General features: G+C 44.3%; 1 protein-coding gene across 1 annotated transcript in view; it reads right to left on the reverse strand.

Moving 5' to 3' along the window:
* Nucleotides 1–24,546, reverse strand: part of LOC308144368 (retinoic acid receptor beta-like) — a gene marked incomplete at both ends in the record, with an annotated part of 99,178 nt that overhangs the window by 11,717 nt on the left and 62,915 nt on the right. Inside the window, 3 exons of the mRNA XM_080515473.1 lie at nt 3,079–3,283; nt 9,665–9,841; nt 19,504–19,664. Of these exons, the coding sequence (XP_080371599.1) occupies nt 3,079–3,283; nt 9,665–9,841; nt 19,504–19,664 (543 nt within the window). The remainder of the gene's footprint in view (nt 1–3,078; nt 3,284–9,664; nt 9,842–19,503; nt 19,665–24,546) is intronic.

Below are 24,546 nucleotides of genomic sequence, written 5' to 3' on the forward strand. Positions count from 1 at the left end.
TTTGGTAATGCCACGTTTTTATTTTTAATCGCTAGGTGGCAGTAGAGAGTCACTTTTATTTAACGTCCAGCGGTTTTCATTCCCTTGTTTCCAGAAACTTCTCACTTGATTCAGCATCTGCCGTTTGTTCTGTTTTTTAAAAAGTGACTACGTGCACCAGCTAGTGGTAAAAACTTGTATTACATGACGGATTAGCCTGAAAAATGTCTTTATTACACTGATTTCTTGGATTTAAACAAAAAACAAAAACTTCACGCTGTATGTTTGAGCTCATCCCAAATATTCCAGTCTTTACTTTAAGAGTAATTTGATTTAAGCAAACTACCTTGAGTTTTCTTAGCCTATTTGGACCGTTTTTGAATTATTTTTAATTCACCTCGAAAGTTTTGATTCTTGAAGAAAGTATTTGGTGAATGTCAACATATAAATCTAAAATATAGTAAACTTATATATAAAAATTACAAATATCACAAATATGTATGCGTTTCTAGTGTATTTTTCCCTGTTTACTTGAATATATGAAAATATACTGTCAAAAACATACATAAAATGCTCAACACAAAAACAACCACAAAAATATTCTTGTGTGGAAAAAGCTGCTATACTAACTGTAAATACAGAAAATGTAATTGTCTCACAAAGTGTTATCCATATCAAAATAACAGAAATAAAACTATTAACAATAATATTACGAACATATCTATGTTACCATGTTACTGCAACCTCATGGAGCAATTAAAAGGAATGACGATGTCAAGTATTACAAATGTTCTATTATATAGCCTCTTTAAATCCCATCGGGTCTATTTATATCTGTTTTATAGTTAAGCTCCATCAAGTGTTTGGATCTCTTGTCTGTTTAGATCTAACCTGCAGCCAGCGTGGAGTGTTTCTCCTGGCTTGACCAGCAGGTGGCAGTGTGGTTCTGGACTCAGATTGTGGACCTCCAGTCGAGGTGTGTGACTCCACATGAGCAGGCTCTTCTACTTTTCATGGATTATGCAAGAGTGTGTAATATTTGCCAAGGCTGTGTGGATTGAGGATATAAATATAACTTGTTGAATGGAGAGGAGAGCCGGCGGCAGCCATGGAGCCTGACACAGAGGGGGGGTGGGTTTATGGGGGTGGGGGGCAGTAATGAGAAGTGAGAGTCTGTCAGGCTTTGGTGGGAAACTTTCTGTGTGTGTGTGACAGGAGGGATGCCTCGGGTGTCTCGGTGGAAAACAGGCAGCGTGGGCAGGTTTTCTGTGAGGTGGGGGGGCAGTTTGAACAGAGGGGTGACACACCTGTACCCCCCCCCCCCCCCCCCCCCTTCCCCCTACCCTCCCTCCCTCGTCACAGTGGTGCTGCCTCACTGCTGTCAGCCGGAGTCTGACCTGGTTACAGCCTCCCGTGGAGCCCGGCTTACTTTCATCCCAAACTGAGCTGCAGCTCCACTCAATATTTAAGCGGTGCAATCGATCGGAGCAGCGAAGGCGGGGTGGTGGGGTGGTGGGGTGTGGGGGGGTGTGTGACGGAGGAGCAGTGGATGAGTTCATCCACTGCACCTGAAGTTCTCCTGCACCACGCTACCAGCTCCCGGTTCACGCTACGTACCTGATGTAACCAAGGTGCAAGCCGCTGTTACCATGACGAGCCTCACGTCAGGACGCCTGCAGCCACGAAGCACCACAGAACCTCATTCTAATCCAGAGCTACAGGTCCTCGGCATGACTTTTGATTTTTGAGAAGAAGTCACAATGAAAACACTGGAGCTGATATTAAAACTACTAATTGATTAAAAACAAAACAAACAAAAAAACAGGATTAATTGTAATCGTAATAGAGCCCCAGTTTAAAACTGTCTGATGTGTAGTGAGACGTGGAGAAGCTGTTGGTTAAATAGCCATATGGGGGCGCTATGCTTAAAGAAACAGTGCCCAATATTTGTTTGAATTGCCTCAAGACTCATTTTAGTGGCCTCATCAAAAAGAAGATTCAGTATGCACTTTTGTAATACCGCTTTGTACCACCAGATGGTGTGTTGAGTCAAAGAGGAGCTTAAGGCTGTTTTATGCTTGACGTATGGGCGTGACCTGCCGAATCAGCATGAGAGACTGTGTGTGCCATTTACACTACAAGTGGCTCCCGCTCCCAACCTGCAGGGGGCAGTGCATCGTAAACACACCTCCACTGCAGTGTTAGATTGGAGTAGAAGAAGTAGACTTCTTCTCTTCAACACCAGCAGGTGATCCTGCAGCGGAGCATGTAACTATTGTTTAGAATTAAATGTTCCCTCTGTTGAAGTGTGACGCTGAAGCAAACTGACATCAATGAGTCAAATGTGGTGTTTCCAGAGTGGAGCTGCAACTTTATGTCTTCAGTCCTCCTCCTCTTCACTCTTCACGTCTCCGTCCGTGTCGTCAGAAAGATTTGGAGGCGCAACTAAGTAACTAACCAACCAACCAACCAACCAACCAACCAACCAACCAACCAACCAACCAACCAACCAACCAACCAACCAACCAACCAACCAACCAACCAACCAACCAACCAACAAAGCAAACAATCAACAGAGCAACCAACTGACCAACCAACCAACCAATAAAGCAAGTGAGTAACAGAGCAACCAAATAACCAAGCAAGCAAATAACCAACCAACAAAGCAAGCAACAGAGCAACCAACTTACCAACCAACCAATAAGGCAAGCAAGCAACAGAGCAACCAACTAACCAACCAAGCAACTAAGTAACCAACCAACCAACCAACAAAGCAAGCCAACAGGCAACCACACACACACACACACACACACACACACACACACACACACACACACACACACACACACACACACACACACACACACACACACACACACACACACACACACACACACACACACACACACACACACACACACACACACACACACACACACACACACACACACCCAGAAGGAGTTGCTGGTTGTCTGCTTTACAAAAATGTGACTCCATCAATAATAATGATAAAAACATTGTACACAGTACAACCTCAGGACCGTCCACCCCCCCCCCCCCCCCCCCCACCCCCACCCCACCCGGCCCGGGCTCTCTCACCTCCGGAGATGAGACAGATGGCGCTGAGGAGCCCCGTCTCCGTGTCGTCCATCTCGATGGGCAGCAGCTGGTTGGCAAAAGTGAAGACCAGGTCTGTGAGGGGGCCGAAGCCGGCGTTGTGCATCTGCGTCCGGTTGAGGGTGAGTCCGTCCGAGAAGGTCATGGTGTCCTGGTCGGGGGTGTACCTCGTACAGATGCGCAGGATCTGAGGGGGAAGGGGGCAGAACAGCAGGAGGTCACTGGACAGGAAACTGTCCACAACAGCGATTGAGACTGATTAATGTGTCCTCGTGGACAAAAAGCACTTTTAAAAACTTTCCACACCAAGTAATTGTGAATTTCGACTTCCATCCGATGGACTATGGTCTCCTGGTCACAATATTATCGTAACGTTCCACTAGCTGTTTTAGTGGCTCACACTTAGGGTATATGTCATAAATCTTACTATTTCTACCAGCAGGACTTAAAAAAAAAAATCTTAAATATGTTGTCAGTCAGTTCATGTGATTTAATCACATTGCATTGAGACATCTTTTTGATTAAAAGAGGATTAAATGTACTTAAATTAATATGCATCATCTCTCTGGAAAATGGAAAATTCTATATTCACCTTTTTCAAAATTCCAAATGCTAATATGTATGTGTTTTACTGAAATCAGCCACCAGGGGGCAGTAAAACAACCCTTTCATCATTCTTGGTCACTTGGTGTCTGAGTGCAGATTTAGATTTTATTACAAGATTGAGTGTAATTGCCTTTTTCAAGTGATTTAAGATCACAAAAGTAATCCTTGGGGAAATAGTTATTAGAAATAAAAATACTCAAGATTCATCATGAAACCAACCACTAGAGGGCAGAAGAAACAGTCTTGACTGCCTCTAGTTTTGCTTGCAATCCTAGTTTGAGCTGTATTTGGATAGATTTTTTTTTATCGGTTATATACGTTACTTAAGTTTGTTTTTATTTGTTTTTGTTACAGCCAAAACTGACACACATAAAAAACTGATAACAAATCTAATACTTTATATGTAATCATATTTATTATTAGAAATATAATTAATTCCTATTATTTAAAAAAAAAGAGTTACGTTTACTAAAATACTAGTTTTTTCCTGAAGTTTCGAATTTGAAATTTGTTTCAGAAAATAAATAAACAAACAAGCACGAGGACAACAGACTATTTAACAATTGTGACGACCACACCGACCCAGACACCTTCCAACCGTTGAGCAACCAGATGAGTCTGAGCAGTATTTTGCAGACATAAACATAAACAGTGTCAAATAAACAAATACATAAATATGCAAAAAAACAACAAAAAACCCTCAAAAAACAATGACAGATCAGAAGCGACTGAATGTTTTCTTCATAACTTTTTCACGTCATGGACGCTAACATGGAACATGAGTGCGTTTTATCCTCAACCAGCCACCAGAGGGCGGCAAAATGCTGCTGACCTTTTTAGAAAAAAAGTTTTTTTTTGTTATTTTTTAAACGTCAAGCAAGTACATTTTTTCCTTGCTGGACGGCTGTTGACCCGACACCTCGGAGCCGTCGTGGACGAGTCGATCAGCTCGCAAATTCTCATCCAGCGTTAACAAGTTTCTCCTCCAACAGCAGCAGCAGGTAACGACCAGCGCCACCGAAACAACGACCTTCCACTCACTCAAAGAGAATAACCTTCTCCCCGCCGCCCTGCACCGGCGTGTGCGTGTGTGTGTGTGTGTGTGTGTGTGCACCTAATGAAGCCAGTGATGCTGGATGTGAAGCCTACAGTCGCCTTTGAAGCTATTTGAGTGGGCCGGCTCTGACAGTGAGTGGCAGCGTGTCTGAAACATGAAACAGAATAAAACATGGCTACTGGCGGTGACTCGCACCGGCTGGCCAGGCCTCTCACCAACAACACACACGCACACACACACACGCACACACACACACACACATGCACACGCTCGCATACACAAACACACACACACACACAAACACACACACACACACACACACACACACACACACACGGGTGTTTGATCTTTCCTCTGATAGTCGTGGTGCACGACGTCGACGTCCTTCACGATGAGAATGTGGCAGCGAGCGCCCGTCAGCGCAGGCTGAGCGAGAGCCAGAACGTCGCCGCGGTCGGCCTTCAACTTCCTCACCTCTCCGTCCCGGAGAGTTCACGTCAACATCTGACAAGTCTGACGCGGGCCTCGCAAAAAAAAATAAATAAATACAAAAAAAAATCCCGAACTCCTGTTAAATAATTCACTCCTACGACCAAAAGGCTTGTCGGCTATAAATCTCCTGTTAGTTGCTGTCAGAGCTTTTTTTTTTTTTTTTTTTTTTTAAATTTTGTAGCTGGAAGTATTCCTGAGACATGTCGCTATCAGGAGAGTACAATAATCTGGATTATTTTTGTTTTTTTAATTCATTTTAGGTGGTTGGAATAGAACCAAATTTGTGGGGGGGGAAATGCAAAAATTTAATATTGAATATTTGTAACATAACCATTTAGGAAATAGTTCTGATAAATGCATTAGTAGGATTGTGACTGTCAGCAGTTGGGGCAGTTTGGGTTGAAATGACGTAACTGTATTTAGTTCAGCTAAAGATCTAATTTAGCTGTGAGATTAGCTTCAGTATAAAAAGCAGCTTATATGCATAATTTTAGTTGAGTTGAAACATAAAACTACATTACTTTTGACAGTAAATAAGCAAAACTTCTATCAAAAGATTGACTATTTTCACCAAAATACTGGGTTTGGTTTGGTTTTATCACCGAGGAGATTCGACTTTCGGTCACTAAACTTTGTGAAACACACTTCTTCCTTAATTTATTAGTTTAAAAAGTCTCAAACGTCAGAATACCTTGTATTATTAACAAATAAAAGACGTAAAATAAAGACGTAACATGAGGAATGCAGTAGGACGTTTCCTCAAGAGGCTTTTATCAGAAGAATATTTTCAGGTTTTTGTTTTTTTTCTTCCTGCAATGTTCTTGATGTTTGTCCAACAATAAAAGTCCAACCAGTCCGTTTTCCAGGACTTTGTTTGTATGTAAACGGACTCTAATGCATCTGACGCTCTCATTTGAATCCATCTGTTTGCACCAGATGTGACTCGCTGATTAATTCTTCGTCCATCAAACAAAACGGCATCAATTTACATGAGCGACCATCCAGGCTTCATGCAGGATTCCAGCAAATTAGCCCCTCGGTGGAAATTCAGCACCTTTTGGCTTTTCACCGTTTCCCAGTTGTACTGCAGCCAAATTTTTTTTTCACAACAAATGGTTAAACCCACATAAAATCAATACGCTGAGAGTTTAGCTGTGCTGAGGTTCAGTAAAAGGTTGAAACGAGGCGGTTTGGCTGCAATAAATCGAAGCTCCCTGAAAAATAATCACTTATTATCCGTTTGACGACGTCTGACCACTAGAGGGCGACGAGGCTCACAGCGTAGCCGCGCTTGACGCTTTTTTTTTTTTTCCCGCTGTCTCAAAGTATTTATTGAGCTTTGGTGACGAACGACACAAATTAATGTGACAATCTGCTCGCCGCAGCTAAATTTGACATATTCTGAGCATAATGCTGGTTAATAAGGAGATGGCACTCGAACTGAACCCGCTAAAAAAAACAAAAAAAAAGAAAACCCATAAAACCACCGACACTGTGTCTACAACCTCCAAGTGCTCGTTTTCATTAGAAGAATTCATTTACTCTCATGTCTCAATGTGATTTAGCTGCTTTGCATTTACAAAAAGCATTAATATGCATCTTCATGCATTAACCATTGATTTTTTTTTTTTTTTTGTTCTCCAGTGTCACGTCTGTTATCGTTAAAACCCCACAGATTAGACGGCAGGATGAATTTAGGTTGCAGCTTTCTTTATAACATGCTCATGATTTATGATTAAAGGGTTTATTGGCGGTTTTGGGATCATCTGCGTGTTTATGCAGGTGGATTTATGTAAATACGCATTAATGACGGGTTGACAGTCATTACACATTGACGATCTGCTGACTTTGGTAAACAACAACAAAAATTAAATGGAAATGCTTCTTTCTCTGTGGGAAAGTGGGATTTAACAAAAAGGAAAAAAAAATAAATAAAATAAACCGGATCATTGCGATGCACCAGGAATCATTGCAATGTTGGACAATTTGTTCCGACTGAGAACCAAAAAAGTTCATAAAACAATAGATTTGTTGAAAATGTCAAACATTGTGAGAAAATGAAAGGAAACGTAAACCATCCAAACCCCAAAATGAACTTTCCTGGACTCGTTTCAAGAGTCCAGGAAAGTTCACACAACGTGCTCAGACAAAACACACACACTCTTACACTTTTATACTAAATACATTTTGTCTGGAGCTGCACTTTTTAACTTAAACAAACAAACATATTGTTGTTATCTTAGTGGGGATTTAAAAAAAAAAACAACAACCCTTTTTTAAACCTTTGTTTTAGTTTTAGCTGTCAATTTTAGTTCTTTCCGCTCTTTTGATTCTTTCGTTCTGCGTTTGCTTTTTTGGTCCATTTTAGCTGTTTTAGCATCTTTAACTTGTTTTTTTTCTCTTTTTGATGCCAGGTAGTCCTTTTAAAGGTATTGCACAATTTTGGAGGTTTGGGGGTGGTGTTGACGGACCGAAACCACAAGTCCCGGCGCTTTAGCCCATGGTGGCTAAGCTAGTTAGCTCGTGGCTAATGGGTAGCTACAAACAACCACGATATACAGTCTTCAGACCAGATATCAATGAAAGTCTTCCTCACTAATTCTTCCTCCACGTCTGGCCGCGAGATATTTCCCAACTTTTTCTTTCTGCGTCTGCTTCTTCTCGTCCGCGCGGTTAGCTTTGTGTGTGTACGACCCACAATGCATTGCTTCACTACGTGACGTCCTCTCACCCCGCCCACCCGAGAGATCGTTTTTAAAGGGACCAGAGATCTTGTTCGCTCCGCTTCAGTGATGTTCAGTTCAGAATGTGAACATGTCTTTACTGCACAGATGTATTAAGGTGTTGGCAGTTCGATTCCTTCCTCCAGTGTCCTTTAGCAAAACACTGAGCCCTAGACTTGCATGGCAGCAGTGTGAGTGAATGGGTGAATGTGCTGAACGATGCCCACGCAGTTGAAAAGCTCCACACAGGTGAAGACCGTCTACCGTTAATGCACCTGATCATTAAACGGTTGATCAGACAGACTCGACAAAAGTACGAATCAAATTCCTCTCATTCCCTCGACTTGTACTGTGACTTGCAGTCCTGGTCGCAAAGTGAAAAAAAAAAAGAAGAAAAAAAAAAAAACATCAATCCCATCCTCCGTCCGTTCCACTTTCTCTTCCTTCCTCCACAGCAACAAATGCTAATCGAATCACGGCCGCCTCCTGAACGAGTCGCCCAGCCGGGCGGCCGAGACGGGAGAGGAAGAGACGCAGCCGTTTGCCTCTTTCCATCTCATTAGCGCTGCTGCAGCAGTACAGGACATCGCTCCGCTTAACAACTCCTAAATAACAAACAAACATTCAGCCGTCGGCAGCCTGCAGACATTTCCGCATCTGTGCACCATTAAAAACAAAAAAAAAACAAAACAAAACAAAAAAAACCTACACAGCATCATTAACAAATACAGAGTGAGCGAGAGATATTGAGTATTGACTCACTGCAGGGTTTAACAGGAAGGGACAGGTTGGTAGTCAGCGAGCAACAGGGAGGAAATTAGAAGATAAATATTTGGCCTGAGCAGCAGACGACCCGGTGCTGAGGAGCGTTTATGTAACCGTCTTATGTCACTGCCGAGAAAAAGTTTGCCTGAGGTTTCTTTTATCTTAATACCGAGTACTTGGGGAGGATTTGGACTCCGCTGAAGGAGCGTCTCGGTTTCACTTCCTGGATCGAGTCTAGAGGAAGTTACGCTGACTCGTCGGCAGGTACGCCTGGAAAAATAAACAAAAACCCCGGAACATCAGTGCGTGGAGACTTGACGTTGTCAGTCTCTTTTGGGAATCACGACCTTCAGCTGAAAGATAATGAACTGACATTAAAGTAACAGAATATATAATGTTGGTTAACAAAGTCACCTCAGTGCCAGAATATCCTGTAGCTTCATATAGGCTGTGTGTTCTGGGTAATCCAGTTTCTCTAAAGACAACCAATGTTGGGACGAAGGTTATGATTTTGTCTATATTTATTGGTATATATATATTTACTGGTATTGTGACAGGCCATTTAGCATCGATATGAGCTAATGAATGGCTGACGGGTTGGCAAAGCTAACTCGGTTCAACAAAGAAATGTGGCGTTGGCGAAGGTCTGCGCTCCGCCGAGTGACGTTGTCGTTGGTACAGTCGTGGAATTGGTGGAATTGTGCGTCCGTCTTCATTAGAACTGTGATAAACCATGCAAACATCCAGACAGTGCTGCTTGAGTTCCTCTAATCTAACGACGGTTCCAAAGCGTTTGGATCGGCGTGACCACTGTAAATATTATATACATGAACAAGGCTATTGTCCCCCCACCAGTTTTATTCAGAATAACCTGGATGTGTTTGAAATGTTCCCCTTTCAAAACAAAAAGCGGCTCACAACGCACCAGGATGTCCAGGCAGGCAGCTTTCAGGAGCGTGATCTGGTCCGCGATGGTCAGCCCCGTGAAGCCAGGCACTCGTTTGGCAAACTCCACGATCTTGATAATGCACTTGGTGGCCAGCTCGCTGAACTTGTCCCACAGGCCCAGGTCCAGCCTCACGCGGTGGTCTGCACTGGAGTTCTGCAACACAAACACAGGGCAGAGAGAGAGAGAGAGAGAGAGCGTCACCTCTTCTTCTTCTCCTGCTGAGAATCACCCGCTCCTTCCACGTGTGTCACACTCGCATTCGGTAAATAGGCTCCTATAAGAGGCGAGCTCGGGGAGGGAGGGAGGGGGGGAGGCGGTGGAAGACCTAGATAATGAGTGGGACCGTGTCAGTGGGAAGCTCCGGCAGAAAACACCGCCGTGACAGGAAGCGCCGAGCGGCTGGAAGCCGGAGGTGCCATCAATACTGCCGGGAGGCCCAGAACCTGCGCAAACAACGGACCGGAGGAGCAACGGAGGAGGAAGTGAAAGAAGTAAAAGAGCAAGGAGGCTTCAGAGAGAGGAGAAGACGAGAGGGAACGAGTGATTTAAGAAAGGAAAGTTGAGGATGTCACCGGAGGGAGTCCCAGTGAATCCTTGGAGGCCGCGAATCAATGTGATCAATTCTTATTTAATTATGTATTTAAGGGCTGCAGATATAGTGTCACTTAAGCTCTGTTTCTTAATAAAGGTAAAGTTTAGAGCGGACAGGAGGAGAATGATGGGGCAGAGTAATCAAACTACATTATAGAGGCTCCTGGTCTTGGTATGAGACAAACTGTTCAGAAACGTACAAAAAAAGATTAAAAAAAATAAATAAATTCCCAAGTGGGATTGTTATTACAGTGACTGCCAAAAAAAAAGTACCAGTTTAGATTGTCATTGTGGTGACCGTCAAAATAAAACTACCAAGTCCCGGTAGAATATGGACTGGGAGTGATACCAGGGAGAGAGTGATAGAGAGAGAGAGAGACAGAGAGAGAGAGAGAGAGAGAGAGAGAGAGAGCGAGAAAGAAAGAGAAGAGTGAGGGAGAGAGAGAGGCAGACAGACACAGAGGGAGACATAGGGAGAAAGAGAGAGAGGGATAGAGAGCGAGAGAGGAATAGAGAGAGAGAGAGAGAGAAGAGGGAGGGAGAGAGAGAGGCAGACAGACACAGACAGTTATAGATACAGAGAGCGAGAGAGGGGGAGATGGAGACACACAGACCCAGAGAGAGAGAGAGAGAGAGAGAGAGAGAGAGAGAGAGAGAGAGAGATAGAGAGAGAGAGAGAGAGAGAGAGAGACACAGAGAGGGAGGGAAGAAGAGCATCAGAGCAGATGGAGGCAGACTGAGAGGAAACGAGCAGCAGTTGGAGAATCGTTGGGTTTCGCCGGCCGCCGCCGCCGACGCCTCTGATGATCATGTGTTTGTTTCCTGATGGTTCATCTGCTCTGCCTGACTGAGTCTCCAGCAGCAGACGGAGCTTCACACTGAGCAGAGACCTTCTCCTGTGCGTCCTGGCTGGACATCAGCAGAGTGTAATGTGGACATTGGAGATGTGTTTGGTGGCCGCGGTGCTCAAGATCACCAGAACAGTCATGAACAGGCTCATTTACTGTATTTGTATTGGAGATTGTACAATAGAACACGACTCCCCGTCTGTGGTGGTTTGGTGCTCGTAGCTTTCAGAGATCATCGTATCTAAAACGTCATCAACACTGAATCTCTGACCAATGACAGAAAGTGTTCCATGTGATCAAACATGGCAACCCCCCCCCCCCCCCCCCCCCCCCCCCGGAGAGGTCACAACAAATTTACAGTAAAAGACTTCATCTTCGAAATATCTTCCTGCTCTTCCACTTCTGATTTCAGATTTAAAACCTTTATGACCAAAAGAGCTGTTTCACTGTTTTCAACACAAATCAAATAAGTGTTGAGCCACAAAACATGAAAATGAACAGAAATAAAGGAAAAACTAATTCTATACAGACGTCAAATAAAGTTGCATTAGAAGAAACATAACAACAACATGTGCCCAGCCTCTTAAGGCACAAATAATAACAATGATGTTAATAATAATAAACATAATACACCTCAGTAATGGAGGTGAAGTTATTTCCACAGTATCCTGATTTCCTGTTGCATAATGGTGTTTGCATAGATTAAAGAAAGACACCCATCAAGCTCCACATGCTATCGGCAGCATCAGAAACCCGGAGCATGACGCGTCGGAGCGAACCCGGCGTGAGACGTGGAAACTAAACCTCGCTCTGTAATTGACGGCCGCGTCGCCTGTTCTGCGGGTTTTATGATGGGGCGGAGAACCAAAGATTCTCCGACGCCGAGTCAAGAACCGGAGCCAAAGTCCCTCCGTTGGCGTCACAAACAGTCTCATCAGTGCAGCTGAATTTACAAACATTGAGACATTTAAAGCGGTAGAATGTGACATTTTAAGGTTTTATTTAATGGGGAAAATGAACGTCAACATGGAGTTTATTCTCACTGCGTAAGCAGATAAATAATCCACAAACTGAGACGCGGTTGCAGTTCCAAAATACGTTACGTAAGTGGAGATATTCGGACAGACAAAGGGAATGTCTGAGCAGCAGCGAGCGGTGAAATCCTGATTTTCAAGTTTCCACTCGGAGCCCGCGGCTCCGTCTGGCCGCCGGCCTTCGGCAGAACGAAGCTGCGGAGGAAGACGTGTGTCCGCCAGGGCGCTACGTAATCACACCTTTCATGCCAAATTTGATACGGATGCGTTTGTGGGTTTTATTGGCGTCTGGGTAGAAGAGCCCCCCCGGTGCACTCGGCGCTGCCGCTGCAGACAGGAAGCCAGACAAAGATATTCTTTTCACCTCTTTCCCGCCGCGAGGAGCAGAAACAAACAGACGGTACCATTCTGTCGCTGGTTGAACTGGCGCTCAGCAGAGAATTCATGTGCTGCAGCTTGAAAAAGAAATAAAGTAGAGCATTGAATGTGGATGTTAAGTTCAGAGCAGCTGTCATATATATATATTTGAAGCATAAAATTGGACATAAAGACAGAAGCTTCCTGTTGTAACGTTGGTGAAAGACGTTCTTGTTTCCTGCGGCCTGTATAGAGATATAAACTAATTCGATCACAACTGTCCCAGACCTGCAATAATTACTGAATAAAGCCTGATATGTCAAACTGTTTTATATAAATGTATGTATAATCAGCATGTTTTCATAAAACCGACCCTCATTTAAAGCTCCGATGCTATTGTGTAAGTATTGAGAGATTTTTTTATTTCTTTTTTTGTTTAAACTAAATTCTAAAGATTTTTATTTGTTTGTTATTCTGGAAATCATATCTTGTTCTGTACTGGTCATCAGCAGACAAACACAAAGAGACTAAAACCCACGTCATGTGAAACAATGAGGACACGCCATTAAATGTTCAGCTTTATCAGGAAATATTGACTTGCTGATGTCTATCCTGGTTTTCATTCATCTCTGGAAAAGAAAGTGATTTATAATTGCAGGTAAACCAAAATAAAAGCCAGTGGAACCTGTGCTTTAGCCTGAAATGCACGTTTTCGGGCTGATCAAACTAAATAAATGTCTAATTTACATGGTAGAAGTGACTAAACTTGCACCAGTAACTAAAACAATCTAAAACAGTCTCACGTTCTGTCCGTCATATATTTGTCAGATGTTCGTGGAGCTGAACCTTGAGGTTTTCTGAACCAGAGTGCGCGTGAGCTGAACCTGAGCCGGGACGTCGGCTCTGAGCTCTGATGGTCTTGCAGCAAGCCGAGCGGCGCTAACGCTCCCCTCAAGCTACACGAGACAAAGTGGCAGGTGGTGGAAGTGACAACCTAATACCGCAAAAATCCAATATATACTCAATATATTGACAAAACTTCTCCATCCATCTCGGCACCCGCCCCCTCCACCTCTGGAGCCCCGGGCTCGGACACGGGAGGCTGAGGCATCGTCACCGCTACCCTCTACCCCCCACCCCCCACGGGCTGTTAGCGTGAGCACGGCGGCGGCTCGGACTGAGACGGAGCGAACGGCCGATTGTGTTGGGGACGACAGACGGCAGGCGGACATCATCAAATGTGATCTGGGGTTAAGTGCGAGGCACATTAGAGCCGCGCTTAAATCACCGGCAACGAGCTGCAGGTGACACGACGGCTCTGCCGGCCACATTCCACCGACTGACCTCGGCTCTGACGGGAAGGAGACGACACACTAGTCTGTGTGTGTGTGTGTGAGAGAGAGAGAGAGAGAGAGAGAGAGAGCGAGAGAGAGAATGTTTGCTCAATGCACATATGTCGGGGAAGGTGGCGGCAGCTGATATTAAAGCAACTTGTCTTGCTCTTCCCTCCGGGGGCAGAAAGGACGGGTGGAGGAGATTGGCTGGGGTGGGGGTGGGGGGGATAACACGGTGAGATCGTTCCCAGTTCGATTTTTGTTTGTTCGTTTGTTTGTTTTCACTCAAACCTAACCTCCCCCCTCCAAACCCTGACTCCCCCCCCTCCTCCTGCAATCTCAATCAACTACGTTTGTCTCTTAATTCAAAAGAGCCAAACAAGGGAGTTGCCAAGGAATAAATAATTCCATTTGTGGACATTTATCTAAACAAATTACGAAGAAGAAGAAGAAGAAGAAGATGAAGATGAAGAAGAAGATGAAGGAGAAGAAGAAGGAGAAGAAGAAGAGCTGTCTAAAAATAATCTGCAACAGCACAAGGGATCGGTGTTTAACTGGCTCTGGTTAGCTTTAGTTAGCTTTGTTAGCTCTGGTTAACTTTGTTAGCTCTGGTTAGCTTTGTTAGCTCTGGTTAGCTTTGTTAGCTCTGACTTTCTGATCCACACATAAAATCCAGTTCTATTTTTCCTTCCACGTATTTCAAACTAAAAAGTTCTACTATTCACTATCCTCTTTGCTGATTTCAGGTGTTTTACAGTGTAAAAGCAGCACATGTGACCAATCTGGCCAGCAGAGTAACTGTAATATCATGACAGCGCCGCCGCCGCCGCCTGCAGCCGCCCGGCCGCCTTCGCCAAGCGCTAATGTTTTATTTTGCCTTTGAAGCTGCCGGGGTCGTTTTTCATCACCATCACTGTCAGTGCGACGTTATTCATTGTGGAGCTAAGCCCTCTCACTCGCCGCCGCTATCTCCGCTAACCCGGCAATGAACTCCGAAATCACTGCAGACTAGGATTTGAATATTTCACCACATAATTGGAGCTTTAACCTAATCTAGGGGCGCGGGAGCTCCTCCACTGTTTCTGGCGAGCAGGACTGAAAAGGCGCATCAGAATCCAATCGCTTGTAATAATGAGGAACTTCTCACAGTTTGTGAGCAAGTATAATTACCACTGATCTGGGCTTTATCTGCCACTCCGGCAAACAGCAAACGCTGGCTTATATCATAACCAGCAGAGCAATATTTATGCTCTGACATCCAGCTATTTTTAGCAGTGGATTTCGTTCAAGAGCGTCTGTTTATGTAGTGAAAAAAAAAATAGCGAGAAAGTGTCTCATGGGGGAGGGAATGGGATGAGGGCGGAGAGGAGAGGGGTTACAGTGATTAGCGGCTTTGTGCCGGGATTGAAAGAGGCTGAAAAACACACAGTTATGGAGATGGAGGCTTACTGTACACTGAGTCGACAGCAGCTGAGCGCAGCGGAGAGCTAATAGCTGCACTGTACGACAATATGGCCCCATTTCAGCAGATCTTTTCCCGTCACGTCTGGAGCTCGTTGTCAGCGACCGAGTGAATTTCATCAGCGCAACGAGAGACACATTACTGCACAATGTGGCTGCCGACGGGCTTGTTTATCTCGGTATAAACAGCATTGTGTGAGTGACAGGTGTCATGAGATTTCTAAACTGAGCGCCGCGCCGTCATTAAAGGTACGCCTCCCCCAGCTCGCAGCCCAACGCTCCCCTGCTGTACGGCGTCAGTGGAGCACCGGTGTCAATCACCGCGTCCCCCCCCACCCCCCCCCGCCGACTGTAATCTATATGTAAGTCAGCTAAAAACAAACACATTAGACACTGTCAGCTCCGCTGCACAATGCTGCCACGGCGAAGCGTCAATCAAAGTGCCGCCACCGCCGCCACTTCCTCTCTCGCTATCAGTCGTCCAACCACTCGCCTGTCAAAGCATCACAAAAATCTCTCCGGAACGACGGCTTGCTGCTGCCTCCGCCGAGCACCGGTTTTCACTCGGGAGGATTTTCTCAACGTTTTGCCGACCTCCTGCTCAGACGTGTCCTTCAGGGCTGGAACCAGACGCCCATCGGCCCTCAGATAAAAGGTCCTTTACAATTTAATAAGTTCAACTGACGAGTTTGTGCACAAGGTGATGATGTGTCAGACTCATGGGATCTAACTGATAAGACCGTCCTGTACAACCTGAAAGCCTCTGATTGACGAGACCCGACCAGGACCTGAGTGATTAGATCCCCCTGCCAACCCATCATCAAGTTGATCCTCTAAGGCCCCGGTCTGCCCGACTCATGAAACCCCTGATCGTCAGCGCTCCACTACAAGGCCCTTTTGAGCTGAACTGATGAGACCCCCTACCAGGCCATGATGTGTGGGACTGACAAGACCTTTGACGAGGCCACGATAGAGCGCTGCAGGGCCGTGACACGGGCCCTCTTCCAGACCCTGATGTTTCAGAAAGACAAGATTCTCTCACAAAGCTCTCATCGGTTCTGATGACAAGACCCGTCAACAAGACCCTGAACTGTCTGACTCGTGAGACCCTTCAAGAACCTGAAGCTTATGATTGATGTGACCCTTCTTACAAGGCTGGGATCCACTGGAGAGAATACATTTCTGATTAAGAACCTGATTTTTCAGAATGACTGGATCCAAACACATTAGCTCGTACAGGATCCCTGAACTAGATCCCGATGACTCCCATTGACCAGACATTCCTTTAAAACCAAAAACCTTCAGAATCACAAGATCTCCTAACAAGACCTGAATATGTGCGACAAGATCGATCGATCTTTTTAAAAAACCTTTAAAGATCACTCTACAAAGTCTCTTGACTTTTAGGAGATAAGACCAAGCAACAAGTTTGTGATCAGTATGAGGCCCCGCCCACACAACAATGCCGTTTCACGTAACTATGGTTTTTGTCCAATCATCCTCACGGCGTTGCGTTTAGGAGCTTGAAGTAGGAGTTATTTTAAAAATCGGGTTACAGAGAGGAGAAACTTTAAAATGCCGCCTCAGCTTTGACGTGGGCAAAGAGGTACACATCAGCTGAAAAAGATGATGTCATCGCCCCGGCTCTCGACCTATAACCCCACGACCATCTCTGTGATGTCACTTAACAACATGGCGGACGACCTGCTCCAGGCGGAGCTGCAGAAGCTGCTGTTGCTCGCCGCTTTAAAAAGACCACATGTTAGATTTGTCCATTTTTTTTCATGCTCCATGTCTTCTTCGCTACAGCGCCGCCTATAGGCCCGGCCTAGGTACTACATTGTTTTGGGTCGTTTTCATGGTGTCAATGTTCCATTTTAAGAATGACAAGTAGAAAAAAGGTGGTTTTGGCTGTTGAGGACGGGGCCTTTCTTTGTTCTTCCAAATAACTGTGTTCTTTCTGTCGCCCCGAATACACTAGCTGGGACTGAGCCTTTTGGTATTTTTTTGGTTTCCCCCCCCCCCAAAGTTTCAGAGATTTCAGAAGAGATATTAACTTTCTTTCAAATTTATCTGTATATCAGGCAAGTTGATATCAGGATGATGATAAATCTGGAACATATGTTGCAGCCCTACTGACAAGACCTTGCTCTTTAAGACTGACTATATACCTCAACCTTGATATGTCTAACTGAAGACATCCTTCCAGGTTTGCTAAGCCATATAGCCATAACATATAGAAAGAGAGGCTGGAAGTGGGGGGGGGGGGGGCAGTAAAGCCCTCACAAGCCTCGACAAGCATTATTGACACCCAGATTAGTTCCATTGCACAAATCCCTCACTTGATTTATGGAAGCAGATAATGACGCAAGTTGGATTAGCTGCATTTATTCTACATTTCAGTGGTGTCGGGAGAAGCGGAGGCTGGAGCGCGAGCCTGAGCAAGACTGACGGGCAGCCGAGTGGCTCGCAATCATTCCCCTGATGAGGGTTCGCCGCTGGCAGCTGCTGCATCTCTCAATCCTGACAACTCTTTTACAATTCCTCCATCGCTGTTGCAACACATGAAAGCCGGGGTAAACAAACTCCGCTGCCGCCTCCCATCCATCTCACCGGAGGCACCGGGGAGCCGTGATGTGTTGGGCTCGCCGGGCTGTTATGACGGCTGACTTTTACCGTCCCTCCGTCACGCTGAGTGTCTGATCAATAACGACTGAGCCGAGATTAAGTGTCTGTGAGGGTTGAAGTGGACAGTCGGCGGCGGGAGGCAGAGGTCCCAGTGTGTATTAGAAGAGGATTACAGCACAGCGCCAGGACTGATTATCATTATGAGCATGACCAGGAGATTGAAGAAGCGCAGGGCTATCAGCAGATGGTCAGCAGATGTTGACCAGTGGAACAACTTGTTGACCAGTAGAACAACTTGTTGTTCCATGTTGACCAGTGGAACAACTTGTTGACCAGTGGAAAAACTTTTTGACCAGTGGAACAACTTGTTGACCAGTAGAACAACTTGTTGTTCCATGCTGACCAGTGGAACAACTTGTTGACCAGTGGAACAACATGTTGACCAGTGGAGACAATTCACTCATACATGCTTTTAAAACAGTTGTTAGTCAGTTAGTTACCTCGTTAATTAGTTAGTTACGTAAGTTGTTAGAAGTTAGAAGTCAGCTAGTAGTTAGTTAGCTGTCAGCTAGTTGTTAGTTAGTAGTTGTTAGTTACCTGCTAATCAAACTTTGAAGCATTTTGTGCCGCTTGGCGCCATATTTCCTGCGGCGCTGGCGAACAACGTCGCAACACGATGCGTCGATTGCTTATACAAGCTAGATAATGTGCATGGCGACGTCATTCACTCCTGCTGTAATCGATTAGAGAAATTATTTGCAAAACTGGCAAACGATTCCAATGATTTGAAACGCTGGGTGCCGGAATCCAACAAGAACCAGCTTTCCAGGTACAATTCCGAATGCTGACGTGTAGCAAATGGAGACTTTCCATGTCGAGATGCACAACAGATCACGGCTTTATCATGAAATTAAGATTTGTTCTCGACACATCTCAAAAGACTTGCATGTCAACATGGTCAGACAATTGGTTGGAGCCCGACTACTAGATTGTGTTTCACTTCATTATTTCAGCATGACATCATAATGTATACCAACGAGCGAGAGAAAAAAACGAAAGAGAGAGAAAACAAGGCACAAAAATCAAGAAAAACCGGCTAAAGACAACAAAGTCCACTCTGGAATGCTTCGCTTTAGCGAGCTGCAGACTGTGGTCCTCAAAGAGAAGTCGAATAAATGTGATGTGGTTCCCTCTGGTTCAAATTGGGTTCAAGAGGCAAAGAGCACCAAAACATTCAAATCTTATCACGACACTCAAGCAGCTGATTACATATCTGCCTGATCATCTTCACTCCGTTGAATTCACCAGCGATTTGTTACAGGATATGTTTTTTCTCATCACGAGTCACATCCTGATTGCGATACTTGACAACATCAGTGTGTGTTGAATGTTTAATTAATGTCTTTTAGCCGGAAATCTGGAATCTCTGATGAGGCAAGAGCAGGAAAATGTGTGGATGAAGAATCAGATGGAGGAAAAGACAAACTGAAACTGTGACGCTCCTGACCAATGGCAGAAAACCAAAAGGGAGCATCGTACAGACGTGTTGGTCTCAGACTCACCGTGGTGTATTTGCCGAGCTGGCAGAGCGAAGGGAACGTTTCCTGATGGGCTTTTCGAATCTTCTCGATGATGGTCTCCAGCTCGGCGGTCAGCTCGTAGCTCTCCGCCAGCTCCGGCTTTGGGTTCTCCTTCTTCTTCTTATTCCGGTCGTTCCGAACAGCTGGGGGAAAACAACAGATTTTGGGTTGAACCTTCGGGATCGCGACTGCAGAGAGTCGAAAGAACCAAACTGGAGGGTGAACGTGAGGAGAAACGGCAGAACTTTTGTTGCGTGTCGATGAGATGTTTTTTGGGTTTTTTTTTTTTTATGAGACGTTGCCAATTCCTGAGTTTAGAAACTCAAACTCACTTAAGGACAGAAAGTTTCAAGCGGCGGCTCCGTCAGCTTAGCGCCGCTGGCAGAGTCTCAAAGGGGACAAAACAAAGTGCCTGTGAAAACTCCAGCGCATCACAAATGGATTTTATGAATTAATTATCTCCTCTATGTCGCTGCTGCTTTGTAGGTCAGCAATTACATAATCCTGATCTGAATTACTTTTTTTTTTTTTAATTGAGGTGTTTGGGTGTTTTAAGTTGTTTGGGTTTGAAACAGTGAGTCAGATCTGGCAACCCGAGGCGAGCGTGTGACGTCACGCCTTCCCTCTGCGCATGCAGGTCAGTCTGGGGTCGGAGAGCGTTCACAATGCAGTCCGACGGAGGTCGCATTTAAAATGTGGAGAGAACGAACGTGCAAAGAAATCAAACAAATCAAACGGAGCCCTTGTCGCTCAGTTACACACTGGCAACCCCCGTTGCTGACCGGCGTGCCATGCGTAACTAGCGTGTATTGAATAATTACCTTTTGTTCTCTATAACACTGTATTGACGATATCTGTGTAATCGAACATACTATAGATGCTGGTTAGACCAAAACAATGTATTAGAATCAGGAAGCAGCCTTGGACGATTATAACTGTGTCTGCTGTAAAAGCTTGAGGAGGCCCATAATGAGACCAAAAAAGGTAAAATGAGAGGAGGGGCTTCTCAAACTCATTATGGAAGAACCCAGTTATTTCCAGACAACTGGTGAAAGGTTAAAAGAAAAATTGGAGGCCCTTGGAGGTCAAGGGAGGACCTACAGAATTCTATGTAAGAGCTAAACCAAGAGCGAATGTCTTGTGTCCACTGTACGATCAACCTTTTTGAGCCAAGGCACACTTTTGTCTTTGGAAAAATCTGGAGGCACACCATCACCACCCGAAAATGTTAAAATGTGAAACTCTGTAGCCTCTATTAACAATATAAAGTCATTCTCATCAAAGTTTTATCAACAGGAATCAAATAAATACAGAAAAAAGTATTTCCCAATTTCTTTTTTTATTTTGACTCACTCAGTGTGAAACCTGGACCTGATGGATGAAGAACTGAGATCCTGGTTCACATTCTTCCTTTTCAAAAACTTCTCCATCACTGTCACTGACACAGTACTTTGATACAAGATGGTAGCAGATGGTGGTGTCACTTTCCATTTCACCGGCACACCCTAACGTCTTGTCTCAAAGTCCTGTGCTGCCCTCTCGTGGTGAAGAGTATTTATACATGATTACTCTGCAGCACACTGTCGGCTGTGAGAGTGAATGTTTTTTTAGAAAAAAATGTGAAATTGGATAATTTCCCACGGCACACCTGAGTAGATCTCGCGGAAACACCAGTGTGTCACGGCACAGTGGTTGAAAAACACTGCATTAGAGGACTAGCTGAGTACCAGTATAGTTAGAACATTGATAATATATGCTCGTGGAGTCTTCCTACGTCACACTTGGCCCAGGTTGCATTTGAAATCATCACGCAAAAAAACCCAACAAGTTAATCGGATCCCAGCAAAAAGAAAAATCTGCATTGGGCATCAAGACCGGCGTCGTGAGCGGAGCCTCAGACTCTTGCTCCAACTGGAAGTCCTTTAACTACAAAGCAAACCACTGAGCTCAGATTCACACGGAACAAAGGAAACATTGACGAACCTGAACGGTCCCGTTACCGGATTACAGGTACTGACGGACAGGAGGAGCAAGAACACAGCCTCAACATGAAAGTGGCTGACTGACTCTGTGGACGATGTTCCCTGAGAAGTTAGACAACACGCTCCAAGGATTTCCTCTTCATTTGCTCACAAAGAACTCCACGGGGGGACCTGTGATATCGCGTGGCGATAATTACCCCTGATGAGCACGTCAGCAGTCATTAATCAGCTCAGATCGTCTCCGGTATTAAATACGGCACGTGGACGACGCAAGGACGCCGCGCCTTTCGCCAACAGCGAGGAAGACTTGTTCTCGGGATCCAAAGTAAACAGATGCAGACCCCGAGGAGAGGAGGCGTGCGCGGCTACAACAAAAAGCCCCGGCTCGTCGTGTTGTGAAATGAAACCCCGAGCGCCGGCGGTCCGCCGGGTCCTGTGCTTCATTAGGTGTGGATCTTTGAAGTCTGTCGCAGCAGGAGGCTTAAACAAACCGACCTGGTTTATTACTCGACGCACAGCGTGATCATCCCCACATCACAGGCCTCTGATCATCCTACACACTGCCTTTTAAAATAATAGCAGGGAGAGAGAGGGAGAGAGAGGGAGAGACAGAACTGGGCCCATTGTCAACGCTGAGACGCCCAAGAGAGACGCATTGCAACACAACAGTCACATCCTCTGCCCTACTTTACGAGAAAGAACACTTGATATTCATCCTCTCAAGTCACGGTTTGGAAAGAGCCAAAGTCAATTTATTGACAGGTCAAAAAAACCCCAAAAAACACATATTCCTGCCAATATATAGTCTCATAAACTGATAATGTGGACATATGTGGTAACTTGCACATTTCTTTCAAAGCATTAATATGAAATGAATAACAATCACTTGTGCGGTCTCACTCACAACCACAGAAAAAGAACAACAAGAGCAACGATAGCTTTGCAATTTAAAAAACGATCACTATTGTTTGCAACGCTATGCTTTTGAAAAACACTCAATAGTGGAAGTATGTGCAATGAGAATACTAATGGCCCTGACACAGAACCCTGAAGGACGCCATACAGTACATTATACTGGAAGGATTGTCTTTCTTTAACAATTAAACAATTTTAAACATGCGGGTACATCTTTTATATAAACCTTTGCTATAAAGTTGTTAAATTCACGAGCTAAACTACAATCAGCCAAACCAGAGCCGGGCAGACGCTCCGGCTCACAAAGCAACTGAAAACAATGCGATTATTAATAAAAAATACCAGGATGCATCAGCTTGGTTCTATAAGAGAGACTATTTTTAGTTTAATGCCGTCTATATCCTTTAATCCTCATGCTTATATGTTGCAGAAAAAGCTTCTCGTGGCCTGCCGCCGCTGGTCACAGGGGTCACGACCCTGGAAAGTTCACGGCCACCATTTCCATAGACATAATCATGTTTTCATCGACGACTCTAAATATGTACTTCAGCTGATCCCTGCTGATCCATTCTGACCCGTGGAGTCACAAAGACGATATTTACTTTAATCGTCCAATAAAAGTCAGGGCTGATTCTTATTGATTGACGGAGGGGGGATTACTCTGTGAGCGAAAGTAATGGACGGAGGAGCATCGGCTTCAAAGCTAAGTGTTGGAGACTGAAAAACGTAGGGCATTGTTTTTCACAGTACTTTGCACCATGAAGCATTATTTAAAAGGGAGGGACGTTAGCAACATTCTTGTCACGACCAACAGGGGGCATAAACAGACCCTGGGCGCAAGAGAGACGTTTTTGTCACTTTGCACCGAGTCAGATTTAAGTGGAGCTGAAAAAAAATAAACGTTTAGCTTTGAATTGAGGCTAAAAAGGTTTCCTGTACAGTTTTGATATACGCACAAACATTCATGAAGGCTTAATTAAACATCTGGACAAGAAACATTTCATTATATTTGAAGTGTTTTTGGACCAGATTTCATTTCATTTCAGTGGTTTCACCCTTCGTTTTCACCTTTTAACCATTTCAGCTGACTTTTAAGCATTGGGTCGACTCCCCATCACAAGGTTGCAGGTTCCATTCCCATCTCCACGTGTCCACATGTTGACGTGGCCTTGAGCAAGACCCTCGGGTGTCTCGCATGGTCGCCGCCTCCAGTGGTGTGTGTGTGAACGTGTGTGTGAATGGGTGAATGTGACTAGTGATGTGAAGCACTTTAGCACTGCTCAAGCAGCTGGAAACTACGGAAGTAAAATCCATTTACCAATTCAAGTTTTTTTTGGTTTATTTAAAATTTTTTAGGAATTTTCAGTTATTTTTAAGGTATTTATGTTTTAGCAATTTTTTCTATTTTAGGTATATTATTAAAATATTAATAAGATTTGTTAAGGTTGGCAGCATTGATTTAAATGTGGTAACCGATGAGAGGTGGCATTAGTGGACCGACTCGATGAAACCATCAAACTCTGGATTAAGCTTCCGTCTGAATCCGTCTGTAGACTGGAACACTTTTTCCTCAAAGCTTAAAAAATCACGAGGAAAAACCCGCCGTGTCAAAATAATTCTATTTTAATTGTCCACTGTATTATTGCATAAGGTATTTTAGTATTTTGTATGAATTTTAAGAATCCGGGTGTTGAATTTTAATTGTTATTGTTGATGTTAATGATAATGTTGCTAATTTTACTGGAGGTTATATTAATAATGTGTAATATAATGTGTTCCTGCTTGTTGTGTTTTCTGTATAATGTGTTCCATAAGAGTTTCAATAGCTGTAGGAATTTATATAAATGCAGGTTTACATAATTTTATTTACTGCTAATGTTATACATTTTTACTGTTTGTTATATTTGTAAATATATATTATTATGTTGTGCACCTGCCTGGGGACTGCAGATGGAAACCAGCTATGGCAAAAATCTGGTTGCGAAGCATCTTTTCTTTAAGATTAATGCTTTCATATATGGTCCCTGAAAAATAAAGTAATAAAAATCAAATCAATGGAGGTTATAGTTGCGTGCAGATGATCTTTAAGAACACAACTTTTTAGTGTTTTTCAATTAAAACAACGGGA

This window comes from Blennius ocellaris (genome assembly GCF_963422515.1).
Source record: "Blennius ocellaris genome assembly, chromosome: 20".
NCBI lineage: Eukaryota > Metazoa > Chordata > Actinopteri > Blenniiformes > Blenniidae > Blennius > Blennius ocellaris.